Consider the following 18,779-nt stretch of genomic DNA (forward strand, 5'->3'; position numbering starts at 1 on the left):
TTCAAACATCCCCCTTCACTCTGATTGGCTTCTGGTTCTCTCACTGCCCTTTGCCTTTGAAGTATTCTCCACTCAGCAGCACTCAGGGTTAACAACTCCAACGTCCCCAAAGCATCTACGCACGTCCTAGGCAACGTATGCGTATTTCCAATGACCCAAAGTAAGAGTCAGTGAGTGGTAGATTCTTCCAACTCCTTTTCCTGGAGACTTTTTTTCTCACTTTCACAGCTCTTAGCTCTTCAAAAAGGCTGAGGGAGGCTACCTATTTTCTTCACCTGTGGGATTTAGATCATGATGTGGTTCGGTTTTAGAGGGGTGGTCTGAGTGATTGGTATATCACCACCAGAACAAATCTCAGGTTCCATATTTGAATCTCTGGCTTGTCTTCCAAATCAAGCACCTCCAAAATTTTATAAATTTCATTATTACCTTATTTCTTTGTCACCTTCCTACCAGGATTAACAATATTTTCCTTTGTTAATTTGATTTTTTTTTTCCTTTTGTGTGTCTGATGGGAAGTTTCTTATGATACAGTTCAACTATTGGTTGTTTTTCTGAAAAAAGAAAAAAAATACTTTATTCTTAGCTTCCCTCACCATATTATAGAATGAACCCATATGATTTACAAGGAGTAATAACTAGAATAATTTTGCTTGTCATTTCATCTTCACTTCTTGACTGCTCAAATGAATGTTCAGTTCAGATTCTGTCATAATAGAACAAGGGAGTTTCTAACTTCCTTTCTCGGGGGTAAAATTTTATTACACTCACTACTGAGTGAAAGGAAAAGTGAAACTTAAGAATCATTTAGCTAAACATAGACTTCACTATTATAATGATAATTGCTGAAATGGCAGATAGCCAACACACCATATTTTAATTACGCCATGACCGCTCCTGATAACCAGGGTGTGATACCATTATTGTTGTTATTAGGTGCCATCCAGTTGGTTCTAAATCACAGTGGCCCTATGTACACAAGAATGAAGCACTGCCTAGTCCTGTGCCATCTTCACAATCATTTCTATGTTTGAGCCCATTGTTGCTGCCACTGTGCCAATCCATCTCGTTGAGGGTCTTCCTCTTTTTCCATGACTGTCTACTTTACTAAGCATGATGCCCTTCTCCAGGGACAGGTCTCTCCTTATAACATGTCAAAAGAATGTGAGACAAAGTCTCGCCATTCTTGTTTCTGAGGAGCATTCTGGCTGTACTTCTTCCAAGGTAGATTTGTTGATCCTTTTGGCAGTCCATGGTATATTCAACATTATTCGCCAACATGATAATTGAAAGGCAGCAGTTCTTCTGTCTTATCTAGCTTTCACATGCATGTGAGGTGATTGAAAACACCATGGCTTGGGTCAGGTGCACCTTGGTCTTCAAGGTGACATCTTTGCTTTTTAACACTTTAAAGAGGTCTTTTGCAGAAACCCTGGCAGAGTAGTGGTTAAGAGCTATGGCTGCTAACCAAAAGGACAGCAGTTAAATCCACCAGGCACTCCTTGGAAACTCTATGGGGCAGTTCTACTCTGTCCTATAGGGTCACTATGAGTCGGAATTGACTCGACCACAACATGGGTTTGTTTTTGGTGTTTTTTGCAGCAGATTTGCCCAAGGCAGTACGTGGTTTGATATCTTGACTGATGCTTCTATGAACATTGATTGTGGACCCAAGTAAATGAAATCCTTGATAATTTCAATTATTTTTTCCATTTATCATGATGTTGCTTATTGCTCCAGTTGTGAGGATTTTTCCTTTCTTTATGTTGAAGTATAATTTATACCGAAGGCTATAGCTGGTCTTCATCAGTAAGTGCTTCAATTCCTCTTCACTTTCAGCAAGCAAGGTTGTGTCATCTGCATATTGCAGGTTGTTAATGAGTCTCCCTCCTATCCTGATACCCTATTCTCCTTTATATAGTCCAGCTTCTCAGATTATTTGCTCAACACAGATTGAATACGTGTGGTGAAAGGATACAACCCTAACACACACCTTTCCTGATTTTAAACCATGAAGTATACACTTATTCTGTTTGAAGGACTGCCTCTTGGTCTATGTACAGGTTCCACGTGAACACAATTAAGTGTTCTGGAATTCCCATTCATCTCAATGTTATCAATAATTTTGTTATGATACACACAGTCAAATGCCTTTGCATAGTTAATAAAACACAGGTAAATATCTTTCTGGTGTTCTATGCTTTCAGCCAAGATCCATCTGACATCAGCAAGGATATCCCTCCTTCTGTGTCCTCATCTGAATCTGGCTTGAATTTCTGGCAGCTCCCTGTTGATGTAGTGTTGCAATCATTTTTTATTTTCAGCAAAATTTTACCTGCATATGATACTAATGATATTGTTTGATAATTTCTGCATTTTACTGGATCACCTTTTTTTTGGAATGAGTAGTAATACGCATCTCTTTCTGTCAGTTGGTCAGGTAGCTATCTTTCAAAATTCTTGGCATAGATGAGTGAGTTCTTCCAGCTTTGTATCCATTTGTTCAAACATCCCAATTGGTATTCCATCAATTCCTGGAACCTTGTTTTTAGCCACTGCCTTCAGTGCAGCTTGGACTTCTTCCTTCAATACCAGTGGTTTTTGATCATATACTACCTCCTGAAATGGTTGAACGTTGACCAATTCTTTTTGGTACAGTGACTTTATGTGTTCTTTCCATCTTCTTTTGATGTTTCCTAAGTCATTCAAAATTTGCCCATAGAATCCTTCGCTATTGCAACTCAAGGCTTGAATTTTTTCTTCCATTCTTTCAGCTGAAGAAATGGCAGGCACATTCTTTCTTTTTGGTTTTCTAACTACAGGTCTTTGAACATTTCATTATAATATTTTGTTTTCTTGAGCTGCCGTTTGAAATTTTCTGTTCAGCTCTTTTACTTCATCATTTCTTCCATTCACTTTAGCTACTCTACATTCAAAAGCAAGTTTCAGAATCTTTTCTGACATCCCTTTTGGTCTTTTTTAATTTTCTGTCTTTTTAATGACCTTTAGCTTTCTTTATGACTGATGTCCTTGATGTCATCCCACAACTCACCTGGTCTTCAGTCATCAGTGTTCAATGCATCAAATCTATTCTTGAGATGGTCTCTAAATTCAGGTGGGATATACTCTAGGTCATACTTTGGCTCTCATGGACTTGTTTTAACTTTCTTCAGCTTCAACTTGAACTCCCATCTCAGCAATTGATGGTCTGTTCTGCAATATTCCCTTGGCCTTGGTCTGACTGATAATGAACTTCTCCATCGTCTTTTTCCACAGATGTAGTCGATTTGATTTCTGTCTATTCCATCTGATGAAGTCCACGTGTATAGTCACCATTTATGTTGTTGAAAAACAGTATTTCCTATGAATAGGTCGTTGGTTTTGCAAAGTTCTATCATGTGATCTTCAGTCTCATTTCTATCACTAAGGCCATGTTTTCCAACTACTGATCTTTCCTGTTTGTTTCCAACTTTCACATTCCAACCGCCAGTAATTATCAATGCGTCTTGCTTGCATGTTTGATCAATTCCAGACTGCAGAAATTGGTAAAAATCTTCAATTTCTTCATCTTTGGTGAAATTCCACTAGTAATGATATTTAGTCTTTTCAACAATAAATTCATAACACTAAATTTAATTTCTTGAAATCTTAAAACTGACTAACTCATTCTTCCTTCCCAATTTCTCTGGATGGATATGTACTGAATGTCCTCTCACGATTCTCAAACATTGAGTTATTTTTGATTCAGAACATTTCTACTGGTTGCCCTTGAGTAGACATGTGGTATTATCACATTACCATTGGAATCTCTTTAGACTGTGACCCACATTCTCAGCAAAGCAGCTAGATATGAACACCTTCTTCTCTATCCTCTTTTCTTTCTTTCTCCCTTTTTTTTTAAAAATGTTGTTTCCCTTGAGAAACTGGTCACCTTATAAAGTCTCAATTCATTGACTTGAGTACATATGATACATGTTCCTATGAATGGATGGAAATTTTTTATTCAATTTAGAAGACCTTTATTAATATCTCCATATATATTTGAGCTGTGAAGTTTACAATACTGTCCTACAGAATTATATTCCTCAATCTTTCTTGTATTTTCACTTCTTCTACCCTGCACCCTTATTATCTACATACACATATGCACATACATACATAACTCCTGGTTGATGCAAACAGTTAATGTGTTTGGCTGTTAATAGAAAGGTTGGAAGTTCAAGTCCACCCAGATATACCTTGGAAGAAAGCCCTGGTGATCTACTTAGAAAAAATCAGCCATTGAAAACCCTACGGAGCACACTTCTATTCTGACATACATGAGGTCACCATGAGTTGGAATTAAGTTGACACTAATTGGTGGTATATATGAATTCAAAGCCCACCAATCTAATTTTAATTTGGTCTTTGATAAAAGGAATTTTTCTTTTGAAAACAAGTTGTTAGTGTTAAATTTTTCTCTTTGTGGATACATTACAGGCTACGCTAGCTTTCAAAATAAGCCTTTTCATGTGGGCTGTTTGAACAAAATTGTTTGGAGTCATTGTCTCTTTGTCTTCACCTCCCCTCTCCAGGTATCCATGCCAGTCTCCAGAAGGGCATTTAGCTAAAGGAGACTTCAAATATTCTGTCTATCCTGAAGGTATCTTCATTTTAATTAAGAATGTAACTTAATGAATTTCTAATGGCAAGTTTCGAGATACTCTTAATTGGACTAGGGGGCATGGAGTAGAAACATTGCTGGTGCTTTGAAAGGAAGGGGACTAGAAGAAATGTGGCAAAATACTTGTTATACAAAATTGGAAAATATTTAGCTTACAATTTTAATAACTATAATTTCCACTAGTTAATAATAGTAATAAGACGCCAGGCACTTTCATACATTATTTCTAATATTTACCCTCCATGGTGTATATTATTAACCCTGTATTTACAAAAAAAGTAAGCTGAAGTTCCCAGTTGTTATGTGACTTGCACAGGGTCAGACAACAACTTTCACCATAACTATAAGGAATAAATATGTGAGATGAGCCCCAGCATCCTTAAAGTGCTCTGTGGCCACTCTTCTTTGTGCTGTAACTCAGAAATTACAGAGAGAACTACTCTCACTGAACTAAGATTCTTAAATGCAAACCTTTGGTCCTACTTTCACACCTTAGCACTCAGTGGTTTGTGCTTGTCCTTCTTCAATCCTTGGCAGGGAGTTACTGTTCAAACACAGAAAGTATGAGTGTTCAAGTTAACAGAAGACATATGAAGAGATATGACTTTTTTCTCCAGCTTGCAGGCGAGATTCACCAAAGATGTTCATATATGCAGCATTGTTAGTTGTTAGGTGCCATCAAGCTGGTTCTGGCTCATAGCAACCCTATGTGCAACAGAACAAAACACTGCCCAGTCCTGCACCATCTTCACAGTCTTTGCTACGTTTGAGACCATTGTTGCAGCCACTGTGTCAATCTATCTCATTGAAGGTCTTCCTCTTTTTTGCTGACTTGCTACTTCGCCAAGCATGATGTCCTTCTCCAGGGACTGGTCTCCTGATAACATGTCCAAAGTATGTGAGGTAAGTCTAGCCATCCTGAATTTTAAGGAGCACTATATGGCTGTACTTCTTCCAAGACAGATTTGTTCATTCTTCTGGCACTCCATGGTATATTCAATATTCTTTGCCAATTTAAAGACATCAATTCTTCTTCAGTCTTCCTTATTCATTGTCCAGCTTTTGCATGCATATGAGGCGAATGAAAGTAGTATGACATGGATCAGGCGCACTTTAGTCCTCAAAGTGACATTTTTGCTTTTTAATGCTTTAAAGAGGTCTTTTGCAACGGATTTTCCCAAGGCAGAACGCCATTTGATGTACTGACTGCTGCTTCCATGGGGATTGATTATGGACCCAAGTAAAATGAAATCCTTGACAACTTCCATATTTTCTCCATTTATCGTGGTGTTGCCTATTGGTCCAGTTGTGAGGATTTTCCGTTTCTTCATGTTGAGGTGCAACTCTTACTGAAGGCTATATATAATCTTTGATCTTCATCAGTAAGTGCTTCATCATTAAGTGCATAGGATGTGATTAATGCTGTCTGCCCTAGGTCAAAGGAGGACCATCACACTACTTATACCAATCTGTGGTGGGCCGAATAAAGGCCCCCAAAGAGATCGTTATCTCTGGAACCTATAAACACTGCCTTATTTGTAGAAAGCATTTTTGGGGATGTGATTGAGGTAAAAATCTTGAGATGGATAGATTATCTTGGATTATCTGGGAAGGCCCTAAATGCAATCACAAGTGTCATTATAAGAGAGGGGGAGGGGGAGATTTGACAGAGACAGGAGAGGAGAAGGTAATGTGATCATGGAGGCAGAGATTGGAGTGATGCAGCCACAAGCTAAAATATACATATATGTATGCCAGCAGCCACCAGAAGCTGAAGAGGTAAGGAATGGATTTTCCCCTTGAACCTCTGGAGGGAGCACAGCCTTTTAACATCTTGATTTTGGTCCAGTAAAACTGATTTCAGACATCTGGCCTAGAGAACTGTGAGAGAATAAATTTCTTTTGTTTTAAGCCACACAGTTTGTGGTAATTTCTTACAGCAGCCAAAGAAAACATATCCTGATCAGGAATGTGGATTCTCTTCTCAAAGGCCTACATTAGTGTTAGAAATGGATTACGCAATAAGCAAGGTACACACGGGCTTACTTACTAATATCTGATGTGGTGAAACCCATGTGAAATTGTGCACTACAGATTAGTAAGTAAACACAAGTAAGCTGGTGCATACCTTGCTTACTGGTTAATCTGCCCCTAATCAGTCTAACCCAAGAGTGAGAGATGGAATGGAAGAAGAAATGGAGGAAGAAGAAGAGAATAAAGAAACAGAAAGCAAGTAAGAGATAAAAAATAGAAAAAGACAAGAAGGAAGAGAAAGCAGGAAAAAATGGAGGAGATTCATTGAATGACGGGTCATGTGTACTGACCTACAGAATTGTATTGAGCAAAAAGTGCACGTAACCCCTAAATTCTACCTACATGATGGACTCTAAGGCTATGCCTAGGCCTGAGTTATAAGTGGAATTTGTCTTTAAAACATCTTCCTAATTTACCTAGTGGTTTTAATGTAACCTACTGAAATCATTCTCCTCAAAGTTACCAGTGATCTCCTTTTGGTCAAATATAGTGAACCCCTAGTCATCAAGCTCTTTAGCTTGTTTGACTTGCCAACCCTAAACATCCTTCAAGATCCTGTCCAAACCCACTTCCTCTAAGAAGTTTCCTTTAACCCCTGTTGTTTCCATTTTCTGAATCCCTATTACATTTACAGGAAGTATGTTATTTCTGCACTACCGAAAAAAGCCAGGGATGCTACTATATATCTTAAAATACATAGTAGAGCCCCTTGCAACAAAGAATTATCATATTTTTATATCACCTCCAGTAATTTGTACAGGGCTGGCCTGTAATAGACCCTCACAGTAACTGATTGACTAACTGTCCACCATTCTGGTACCAAAAATACAGATGGTCTCATCTGCTTCACCTTCTACCTCTTTATTATATTGTACAATGATGACTGATATTGAGAATGATGTCCCTGAGGCATGCCAGATCTAAATCGTTAAAAAAAAAAAAAAAAATTGATAAAATTCATTGTGTTGCTAGTTAAGAAAACCTACTCATACATTTTAGAAAGATTGCAACTGGAAAAATTGAGGCCGGAATGCATTTCTCATTCATCAAAATTTGACCCCCAAATGTAATTAACTATAACCCCTCAAGTCCCAAATACTCAAAGCATTTGAAGACAAACTTTATTACCAGGAAAGTTATAGGCTTCTCCTATGAATTTACCTGAAGTTACCTGTTTTCTGGTACTTATTTCCCAATATATGGCAAGTCTTAGTATAAAAGTAAGCTTGTTTTTTTAATTGATTATATGCTACTGGCTTAAAACTGCCCAAAAGGAATTCTGCATTCTTGGACCCAGGGACGAATTACCCAATAAGCAAGGTACTCACAGGCTTACTTGTGCTTATTTACTAATCTGTAGTGCACAATTTCACACGGGTTTCACCACGTCAGAGAGTAAACACAAGGAAGCCCATGTGTACCTTGCTTACTGGTTAATCTACCTCTGCTTGGACCGGTTAACATTTTTATCATATTGCTCATTTATCTACAAGGTAAGTGAACTTGAAGTCCAGCTCAGTAAACTATCCCACAGTAAGTTATCACATAACTTCCCACATGCAAGCTATTATGTACCCACATGGCTAAAGAATCTAGTCAAGGGCATGCAACTCTTTGTGAGCATCCCTCATAGCTTCACCTTTTAATGTTTATTTTTTTAAGCATAAAAAGACCAAAGGAACATTGTTGGCATTCGCATCATGAAAAAACAGTGAATATGAACCACATCATACAATTAAGAATCACAAAAACCCAGAGACTGGAAATAAATTAAGTAAAACAAGTGAACAAATCAATACAATTCCAAAACAGAACACTGGGACTTAAAATATTGTAAACCATAGTGAAATAACAGCCGATCTTCTTCAAAATCATACATTACAATAGTACGAGATTTTGTAATTTATTGCCTCTTCCACCTTGGAAAAATTATGTTGCAGTTATATGCCCCATATTAACTTTTTCCTGGCCTTTTATAAGTAATAGCTTTTGAAACTGGACATTTAGCTATCCATTAAGTGAAGTTGCTTGAGAAGAGCTTTCATTTTTTTTCTCCCTCTTTTAGGATGCTCCAAAAGGATGATTCAAAGAAATCATAAAAGGATTGATTTATAATGATGAAATGGTGAAATGCATAAAATGTAAATACTGCCTCCATGTAGTGTGTTATCTATGTATCTAATGCACGATACAGTCACTGCAGCCACATATATTATAGATTTTTCTTTTGATGGTTTTAACTAGACCAGAAGACTGACTAGGACCAAAAGGCCCCCACACCGTGGACAGCTTGGAGGGTAAAAAGCCTTTGACCGGGCTGATTTTACCAGTTCCTTTTTTCCACTTTCCAAAAGGAATGCTGTAGATTGTAGCCTATTTTCCTGTTTGTGTATGTTAAAATGTTTAATATTCTACTACCACTTTCTGCAACTCTTTAACTTCACTATTGTCCTGACAGAACTCTGCCCCTAAAAAGAAAAATAATTTTTCTTCACCCAGGGCCATTTTCCTTGTATTAATATTAATATCCCATGAGAATATTAGCTCTGGAGGAAAGAATTTGGTGGCAAAATTCCTTATTTACTCATAAAATCCACCCCAAATTCCACTCACACATTTTAATAGGACAGTCTAAAGAAAAGCTACCTCTTCCCCTGGCTTTTCTCTACACTTCCCCTCAGCTTCTTCTGACACACACACACATACATATATTTTTCCTTCTCAAATCAAAAGCCACTTTTACTAGGCTTCTTTAGGTCATGCATGCTTTATATTTGTTATGGCAGAAAAGTGTTTAAATTAAAAAGCAAAAACAAAACTGCTTGGCACTGGCTGGACTATGAAGAGAGGGAATAGAGTCCGTGCTCAATCCCCTGGGCTCTAAACCCACCCGGCTGCTTTTTTTCCCCTCTCCCTTGGTTTTCAGGAAGAGTAGGAATATCAAAACCTAATGCACCATCAAGCCTCAACAACCTTTAATCAGCGCAGTGGGGTTAACAGCAGCTGCCTCTTTCCTTTCTTAGATGGGTTGCCCTTCTGAAAAAAAAAAGAAAAAACTTCATAGTGCCATTAATGCTTGCAAATGATTTTTAAGTGGCTGTTTGCATATGTGGCCTAATGACAAAGCCCTTGGACTCTGAACCCATACTCTCTGCTTTCAAATTTAGGCTCCAAACTTACTAAGATACCATCTTGGATAAGTTACCCAACCCCTCTGTACTTTAGTTTTCTCATCCTCTCATATATCTTTGAGATATAGTCTCATATGAAATAATAATACCAACCTCAGGGGTTGTTGTGAGAATTAAATTAGTGAATATATGCAAAACATTTCAGAAGAGTGTTGGCACATAGCATACAATATGCGGATGTTAGGTATAAAGTATCTACATCTCTTCTCCAGACGGATATGAATATTTGAAGACAAGTTTAAAGTGTTTTATATTATATATATAAGTACTTTAAACATGTATTCAAATGTATATGAATGCATTAAGGAATTGACACTCAGTTTTTTTTTTTTAAATATTTGGTAAAAGAAGGCAATTAATAGAATAAATAGGCTACTTCTAGATTCCAATTAGCTTTGCCATTGACTGCTCTATAGTTTGGTGATCCATTACTCTTTAGTAAGTGGAGACAAGAATCTCAGAGCCAAGTGCAGGTTTTTATAGATAAAGTGGATCAGGCCTAGATGGTAAAGAAAAATAAGAAACATGTATAGAGAACCACCATGTGCCAGATTCTAAGCTTGACACTTTTCACGAGCCATGACATACAAGTCTCCTACCAGTTCTTTTGATGTAGATACTATTAGCTCCATTTTACTGATGAATAAAATGAGGCTCAAATATGTTAAGCAATTTACCCTGTATCATATACCTGGTCAATTAGGGGTGGTAATAGGATTCTAATCCTGTACCATTGTAAGCAAAAAATAACATAGAAAAAGCAGGAGGAGGGTGGGTTATACAAGTGAGTTTTTTTTAAAAAAAAAAGGTCTTTTTTTTAATAGATCATTGACAGGTGAAATTTATAAACATGGTTTGGTCTCTCTTAGAATTAGCTTTGAGGTAGAGATTCAGACTACACACCATTAAGTTTTAATCCAGTGAAGAATTCTATTGTCTTACACTTCAACAGCGGTAGTCTTGAAGAGCACGGAAGATAGAAAGTGACCCGGAACCGTCTGGTCCAACTTCCTCAGTTAACTCCATCAGTTAAGAGACACTAGACGCAGAGTGGTGAGATGGCAGGCTAAAGAACATGCAGGCCACTAGTGGCAGAATCAGCCAGGATTCCTCCAGACCCAACATTCTTCCGCTTAGGATATGAAGGATAGGCTATGGCCAACTGGGACACCTGGGTTTTAAATCCAGTCATTTAGGTGCATGTAGATTCTATTTCATTTAACATATCCCAATTCTTACTTTAGTATCTAAACTAAAAAAAAAAAATTAGGATGATTCTTAAAGTCCTCTTGTAAGATATAATATTCTCTAGTAGTGAAAGTATGTACAGTTTATATCTAGGAGCTTCTATTTTTAAAACCTGACCAAAACCTTCTTTTGCTATTGCTGTATTCTGACAAACAAGAAAAAAACAAAACAAAAACAAGAGCAAGAGTTAAATATAGTCTGGGTGGGAGAACAGCTTTAAAGGAAAAGTACTGTTGTTCTCTATGCAGCGAGGAGGATTTCAAAGGATCTTTAATATTAAAATTTTTTTTTTCTGGTACATTGCATTCACTCAGCAAATCTTTATTAAGTTCCTGGTTTGTATTGAATTGTGTCTCCAAATAATATGTGCTGAAATTCTAACTCTAAGTGTAAATATGGAATTTTCTTTTTTAATGATAATGAGGTCATACCAGTACAGGGTGGAACCTAAACCTAATCACTTCTGAGTTATAAAAACATCAGATTGGATATACAGACAGATGGAGGACAGAAGCTCTCTGATGATGGAGGAAGCCAAGGAACTCCAAGAATTACTGCTACCCGGAGCTGAAATAGATGAAGGACCTTCCTACCCACCTACAGCCACGCCATGAATTCACACTTGTAGCCTCCTGAGCTGTGATAAAATAAATTTCTATTTTTTAAACCTACACACTTGCATTTATTTCTGTTAACAGCAGCACTAGGTGCCATTGATTGTAACTAAAATAGTACCAAGCAACTATTACTAGCAACAGTCACTCCTACTTTCCTTGCATATTTCATAGCACTTATTACTCCGGGTGGTAATGATGGGGTCTTGGTAGATGCTCCATATTAGTCATTGACTGGTTGGGTTGCCTTTTCCAATATTCAATATAAGAGAAACTTTAGGATAGAAGTCACTGAGGTTATGTTGGCTACTATTAATGACCTGTCACATAGGCAGGGGCAGATGGCTCTTGGCTATCCCAATGCCTGTATTGTCCGGAAGCATGCAGTACGGGATGCAATTTCTTGTTCTAATATTATCAGTAATGTAGAGTCAAAAGGCTGTGACTGCTTTCATTGTGCATGTACCAAAGCTTGCAATCAATACCACTATCTCTTATTGGGGGATAAACATCAGGTTGTGTGATCGTACTCATACTAAAAAAAATTGCACATTCTATCTATATCATAGTTTAAAGCTATATCGTAGGGCTTAGGAAACTTTGCTAACTTGAGTCCTAAAAAGCACCATGAAAAAAGCGCATTATCCACTGCATCAGCCAGGCTGCACCATTACAAACCTAACAAAGCAGTTGAAAAAGCGGGACTCTGGGAAGCTCAAATTTTAAGGCCTAAATTTCAAAATGTGCCAGATATCACTTTGGTAGGAAGGATGGGAGGTTGCAACAGCAATGTGGAGAAAGAAAGTCCTAAAGGTAGATACAAAGAGGGATGGAATCACACAATTCAAAATGATTTTTACAGTAGACATCCTAGGTCCACAAATAAATAGCTAAATGACAAGAAATTGGCATAAGAGTTAAGTGAGTTTCTCAAGCCAAACATCCTGGAATGAAGAAACACTGGCAACCAAACCACAATCAATTGCAGATTAAGTGGACACTGACAATTCTATAAGACACACTGGCAAGTATCCACCTGCCACATTGGTGTGTTGGGGGGCGGGGGAGGGGAGTACAAATTCCTGAAGATGATATCGAAAAGTCAATAATCATGGAGCGATTGATGTTAACTCGTCATGATGTTTGGGTCTCTTGCTCTCCCTAAAAGCCCCTATTACAAAATAAATTGGGACTTCAGGGACCATAGTCACAATCTCAAGAATTTTTTTTTTTTTTAATGAACAGTCCTGTGGACTACCTGTGAATGATGGAATCTCTAAAACAAAATCCACAAATATGATAGCCAACACAAACTTAAGGCCTTCACCTGTATGGTTTTAAAAATACAAAGCAGATGGTGCATGCGGTGATAACAGCCATTTTACTGATATTCATTATGAGAATATTAGCACATTTTGTTCAGTAACTTGTCACTTATGTTTGTTTTCTGATGGGTGTGGTTTTCATGTCATTCATGGCACTGAAAGCATAGTTTTTATATTTAGGCAGAGCTTCCAAGAACAACAATATGACCTAAATTTTCATGGATATAATCAGGCAACTTGCAAAAGACTTTGCAAATTTGGCTAGCAAGACCAGTTAATAAACACCCTTTTCTCTCTGTTAATAAAAGATGGTTGAGAGTGTAGGTATAGTTCAGTTAGCAACCGTATTTTGAACACTAACAATATGCCAGCCACTGTGCAAGACAAAATACAACGCTTTTCTTCAGAGCTTATTGTCTAGTGAAGCATCTTGCAATTTAGAAATACAATAATTGTATTTATATCATCACCAAATAAAGTTGATTTGTAGATATCATTGGTTGTATGCAATAATTTTCCATGTAGCTTTCAAGGATGCTGATTTTGGATACAATATTAATTGAATGAGTTAAGATGTTTAATCTTTGATGCTATCAAAACAACTATAAAAAAATTTCAAGTCTTTGTTTCTATTACACAATTTTTTCTATATGCTAGACCTTTGGCTAACAATTACAAAAATGCACCACAGATATTAAATTGGTAATGACTTACTTTGGAGTGATCTCCCTAAATCCTGCCTAGATTACAAATCTTACCAAATGGCTCCTCACACAAGTTGTATGGGTAACTTGTTAAGTAATTACTCCATTGGTAAAAGACAGTGTTGGTTCTTGTAAAATTGATCAAACATTTGTGTGAAGTCATGTTGTTGGGATCAGCACCAAAGGACACATGAGTCTCACTCCAGTGCTCACCACTTGGAAAGGCAGGTTATCACATTAGGAAACTCGACAGGTTTCAAGTCAAATCTATTGTCTGCACATGTGGAAGGCCAAAAAAGAAAAGATTCCTTATACAACCATGCTTTTGAAATGTAACATCAGGATTACAGACCCTATACGATTTCAGCTTATTCTGCTTTAGATGCCTACTCTGTTTTCAGTTCAGTTGTAATCACTGAGAAGAGCAATAAACACCAAGTATTTGGGGGTAACGAAAGTTTAGCTACTTGCAAGAACACTGCATGGGAAACTTCTCTGTAGCTGCTCTTTGGTACCGGTGTCTGTGAATGTACATCCCACTGAGAGATACAAAGAGTCCCTAAGGGCAAAACTAAGGGTAGAGAACATCTGATCTCAATCATGGACATCAACATAAGAAATGCATAACACATGGTCCACAGTTCACAAGCAGTGATCTTGAGGTAAACGGCAGATGGAAGATGGCAGCTGTTCAGTTGGACATCTGGATTTCAGTGGCTCCAGAAGCAGATTATTCTCACATGAGATCTGTATATGAGAAGCTCCCGTGTTCAGTAATGGTTCTGAGGATTTGAATCTAATCTTTATTTAGAACCCAACGAATGATAAATTCTCACATATAAAAGATTCCTGTTTCTGGGCCCAAAAGTAAACATTAAAACAGGAAGCATCATTTTTGGGTTGCATGGCTGTGACCTTATTATTTACCCTCAAAAGGGGTCAGGGATAATGGGAGTAAGGGTCTAGGTTGTCTTTCAGTATTTGATATCATCTAAATACATACAGTATTTGATATCATCTAAATATATACAGTATTTGATATCATCTAAATATATACAGATTTTTTTTTCAAAGTTCGGTTTCATTCTCTGAAGAGCAAAATGTTGATGGGTAATGAAAGCTTAGCATATGCAAGTATAGTTGTGTCAATTTCAAATTGTGGCTCATCTAACTATTATAAATGGTAACTAGGAATGATGACATAGATGCATAGATTACTGGCTAATCAACTTTATTAGTGCACCAAGTGAAGGAATTATATTTAAATTCTTAAAATCACAAGATTAAGATTGGTATTATACACAGAAGGCTTTCTTTCTGACTTTTGTTTTTAGTCAGTTAAATAAAGTTGGGCACATAATAGGTGCTTAATAACTGATTATTGAATGAATAGATAAACCACTGAATTAGTGGAATAATCCTTTCTTGGGAAGAAGGCTGCTATTGCTGAGGAAACATGAATGTAAGTACAGAATGGTTGGTATAAATCCTTATTCAACAGTGGGAAGATTTTTCAAAACAGATAGCAGTAGTAAAATGCATTTGTACATTCATATAGGCTGCTTTTTTTTTTTATCTACATAGCAACTTGGTACAAATTGCAAACCTTAAAATAATTGTCTTAGGCTGAGTTCTCTGGAGAAGCAAAATCAGTGAAGCATCTCTCTCTTTATATAGAGAGAGAAATTTATATCAAGGAAATGGCTCGCACTGTGTGGGATACCATGACAGTGGATAAGGCATTCTGTAAGTCCACGGATGGTAGTTTTGGCAGAAGTATTGCATTCAGGGAAGGCAAATCCATATCCAGAGTAAGTGTTTATTCCAGTAAGAACAAAACGCTATCCTTTTCATAATGGAAGTGGTCCAGTGTAATCAACCTACCACCAGGTTGCTGGCTGATCACTTCAAGGAATGGTGCCATACTGGGGATTTAGTATTGGTCTCTGCTGCTGGCAGATTGGGCACTCAGCAGAGGCTGTAGCCAAGTCAGCATTGGTGAGTGGAAGTACATGTTGCTGAGCCCACGCATAACCTCCATCCCTGCCAGCATGGCCACTGTCTTCATGAGACCATTGGGCAATGATGGGAGGGGCTGGGGAAAGAGGGTGACTGGTTTCCACAGAACATGTTATCCTATTGACTTGATTATTAAAATCATCCTCTGCTGAGGTCAAACTTTGGTAAGCATTCACAAATATCTTCACTTCTTTGGCCCATTCAGAGAGATATATCCATATACCTCTTCCCCATAGCCCCTTGACTCCAATTTTCCAATCATGTTCCTTCCATGTTCCTGATCATTCAGCCAAACCATTGGCCACAGCCCATGAATCAGTATACAATTGCACATGCTGCCACTTCTCCTTCCAAGCAAAGTAAACAATCAGGTGCACTGCTCTAAGTTCTGTCCATTGGGAGGATTTCCCTTCACTACTGTCCTTCAGGGAGGTCCCAGAAAGGGGCTGTAGTGCTGCCGGTGTCCACTTTTGAGTGGTGCCTGTGTATTGCACAGAATCATCTGTAAACCAGGCATGAGTTTTCTCTTCCTCAGTCAACTGATCATAAGGAACTCCCCATGAGGCCATAGGTGCAGACTGGGAGATAGAAGGTAATGTGACAGGAGTGGGGACCATGGGCATTTTGCCACTTCCTCATGCAACTTGCTCTTGCCTTCAGGTTCTGCTCAGGCCTGATCTCATATATATCATTTTCGTTTAATGATGGAATGTCCAACTTTATGACTCTGTGGGTCAGACAACACCCAGTTTATGATAGGCAGCTCAGGCTGCATGGTGACTTGGTGGTCCATGGTTAAGTGTTCAGTCTCTACTAAGGCCCAGTAACAAGACAAAAGCTATTTCTCAAAAGGAAAGTAGTTATCTGGAGAGGATGCTAGGGCTTTCTTCCAAAATCCTAAGGGTCTGTGCTGTGATTCACAAATAGGGCCTGCCAAAGACTCCAAACATCATCTCTATCAGCCACTGACACTTCAAGCACCATTGGACCAGTCAGATCATATGGCCCAAGTGGCAGAGCCACTTGCACGGCAGCCTGAACCTGTTGCAGAGGCTTCTCTTGGTCTGAGCCACACTCAAAATTAGCAGCTTTTTGAATCACCTGATAAATAAGCCTGAGAAGCACACCCAAATGAGGGATATGTTGCCTCTGAAAATCCAAAGAGGCCCACTAGGTGCTGTCCCTCCTCTTTTTTGTGGGAGGGGCTAGATGCAATAACTTCTCCTTCACCATTGTGGTAAAAGTTATGTGCTCTGGGCATTCCATGTGTGGGTCTGTGGGTCTAACCTGATAAATCCACTCTAACATGTCAATTCCCCTAAGCCTTTGGATAACTTCTTCTACAGTATACCAAAGCAGGTCTGATACTTCAACTTGATTTAGGGTGGACCACTGCATGATCCTTGCTTCAGCAACCCAACCAAATAAACTATGAAATCCTTTCCTAACCTTTTGAGCTGAAACATTGAATGAAAAATCCATGCTTAGCGGGCTCATATCAATAAACTCACACTGATCTATCTTCATGTGCCTTGTACCATTATCCTAATAGCCATTCCCATACATATTCCCCGGGTTTCTGCTTGTACATATTAGAAAAGTCAAGCAGTTCTTTTGGAGTGTAGCATATCTCCTTCTGTGTCACACTTTGTATTTCACATTTTGGGGCTCCCCGGGACTTAAGACAATTTATAGGTCTAGAAGCCAAAATGGGTGATAGGGGTGTTTTTAGAACATTCAGCATTGTCTTGTAAGACATCTGCCTCAGGCAATTCCCCAGGCAATGACTCAGACAAAAGCTCTTCAAACACAGCTGGGTTAATCTCATCAGATGGGGGTGGAGGGGCTGACGGTTTTACTGGGGAGGCTGGCGTAGCAGACAAAGATAGAGTCATCTCTTCAGATGGGAGTGAGAGGGCTGGTTCTCTTGGCAGGAGTGATTCAAAGGAATTTAGGAGCTCAATGTTCCCAGCTTCCTGATTATTTGCTCGTATGTCCCCATCCCAAGTTTCAGGATCCCTTTTCTTCCCAGTTAATACCCTCGCTTTAACTTCGGACACCATTCAAGGGTGGGAATTCAGTTGGTGTTGTAATTCAGCCACTCTTATGAAAAGATTCTGGGTTTGGTTTTCAGCAACATCAGCTCTGTTACTACAAGAAATAAGGCTTTCTTTCCAGGCACAAGTGGAAACTTTAAGTTCATTTATATGGCACTTAAGCTTTGACTCTGAAGCCATGAGCTCATCTCTTTATTTCACCACTTTGTCTGGCAAAAGTAGGACCGACCAACCAACCTGCTTCCTAGTACTTCACATTACGAAAAAATTGTAGAAAGGTATCAAACATGTGATCATCCAGAGCCTCGCCTCTCACCAATACCTGATCTATTGGTCGGGCTATTTTGTGTATTTGTATCGCCACCTCACGCCATGGATTAGCAGTGCCCTCTTTACTACTGGAAGCAGAGTCATCAACATCTTTAAGACTAACCAGGATTTAGAATCAATTTAGAAAATTCATCCTTACAATTCGGTTTCTCTAGAGCCACTCCTGGCACCAAATGTCTTAGGCTGGGTTCTTTAGAGAAGCAAAACCAGTGAAGTGTATGGAGAGAGAGAGATCAAGGAAATGGCTCATGTGGTTGTAGAGGCTGGGAAGTTCCAAGTCAGGCTGGAGGCTTCTCCTGACTCATGTAGCTGCAGGGCCTGGTGAACCCAAGATTTGCAGGTCAGACAATAGGCCTCTGACTCAGAAGCCACAGAGGTCAACAAATTCCAAGATTGGTAGATAAGCTGGCAGGCTGCTGGCTCACAGACTGTGGAGGCTGACAAATCCCAAGATGAGCAGGTAAGGTGCTAGCTCAAGTCTCAAGAACTGCAGGTCAGATGAACAGAAGCCAGCTGTAGGATCCAGAGTGAGCAAAAGCTCACCAGAGAAGTTCACCTATGTTGGATGCAGGCCACAGCCCCAAGAGAAACTCC

General features: G+C 38.7%; 1 protein-coding gene across 9 annotated transcripts in view; it reads right to left on the reverse strand.

The window, feature by feature from the left end:
- Positions 1-520: 520 nt before the first annotated feature.
- The window catches only part of CEP128 (centrosomal protein 128), a 554,311-nt gene continuing 536,052 nt past the window's right edge, over positions 521-18,779 (reverse strand). For all 9 annotated transcript variants that reach the window (XM_023546439.2, XM_023546440.2, XM_023546437.2 and 6 more), the window contains one exon: positions 521-554. In XM_023546439.2, coding sequence (XP_023402207.1) covers positions 536-554 — 19 coding nt within the window. In that variant the 3' untranslated portion in view covers positions 521-535. The remainder of the gene's footprint in view (positions 555-18,779) is intronic.

Source organism: Loxodonta africana, chromosome 10, assembly GCF_030014295.1.
Source record: "Loxodonta africana isolate mLoxAfr1 chromosome 10, mLoxAfr1.hap2, whole genome shotgun sequence".
NCBI lineage: Eukaryota > Metazoa > Chordata > Mammalia > Proboscidea > Elephantidae > Loxodonta > Loxodonta africana.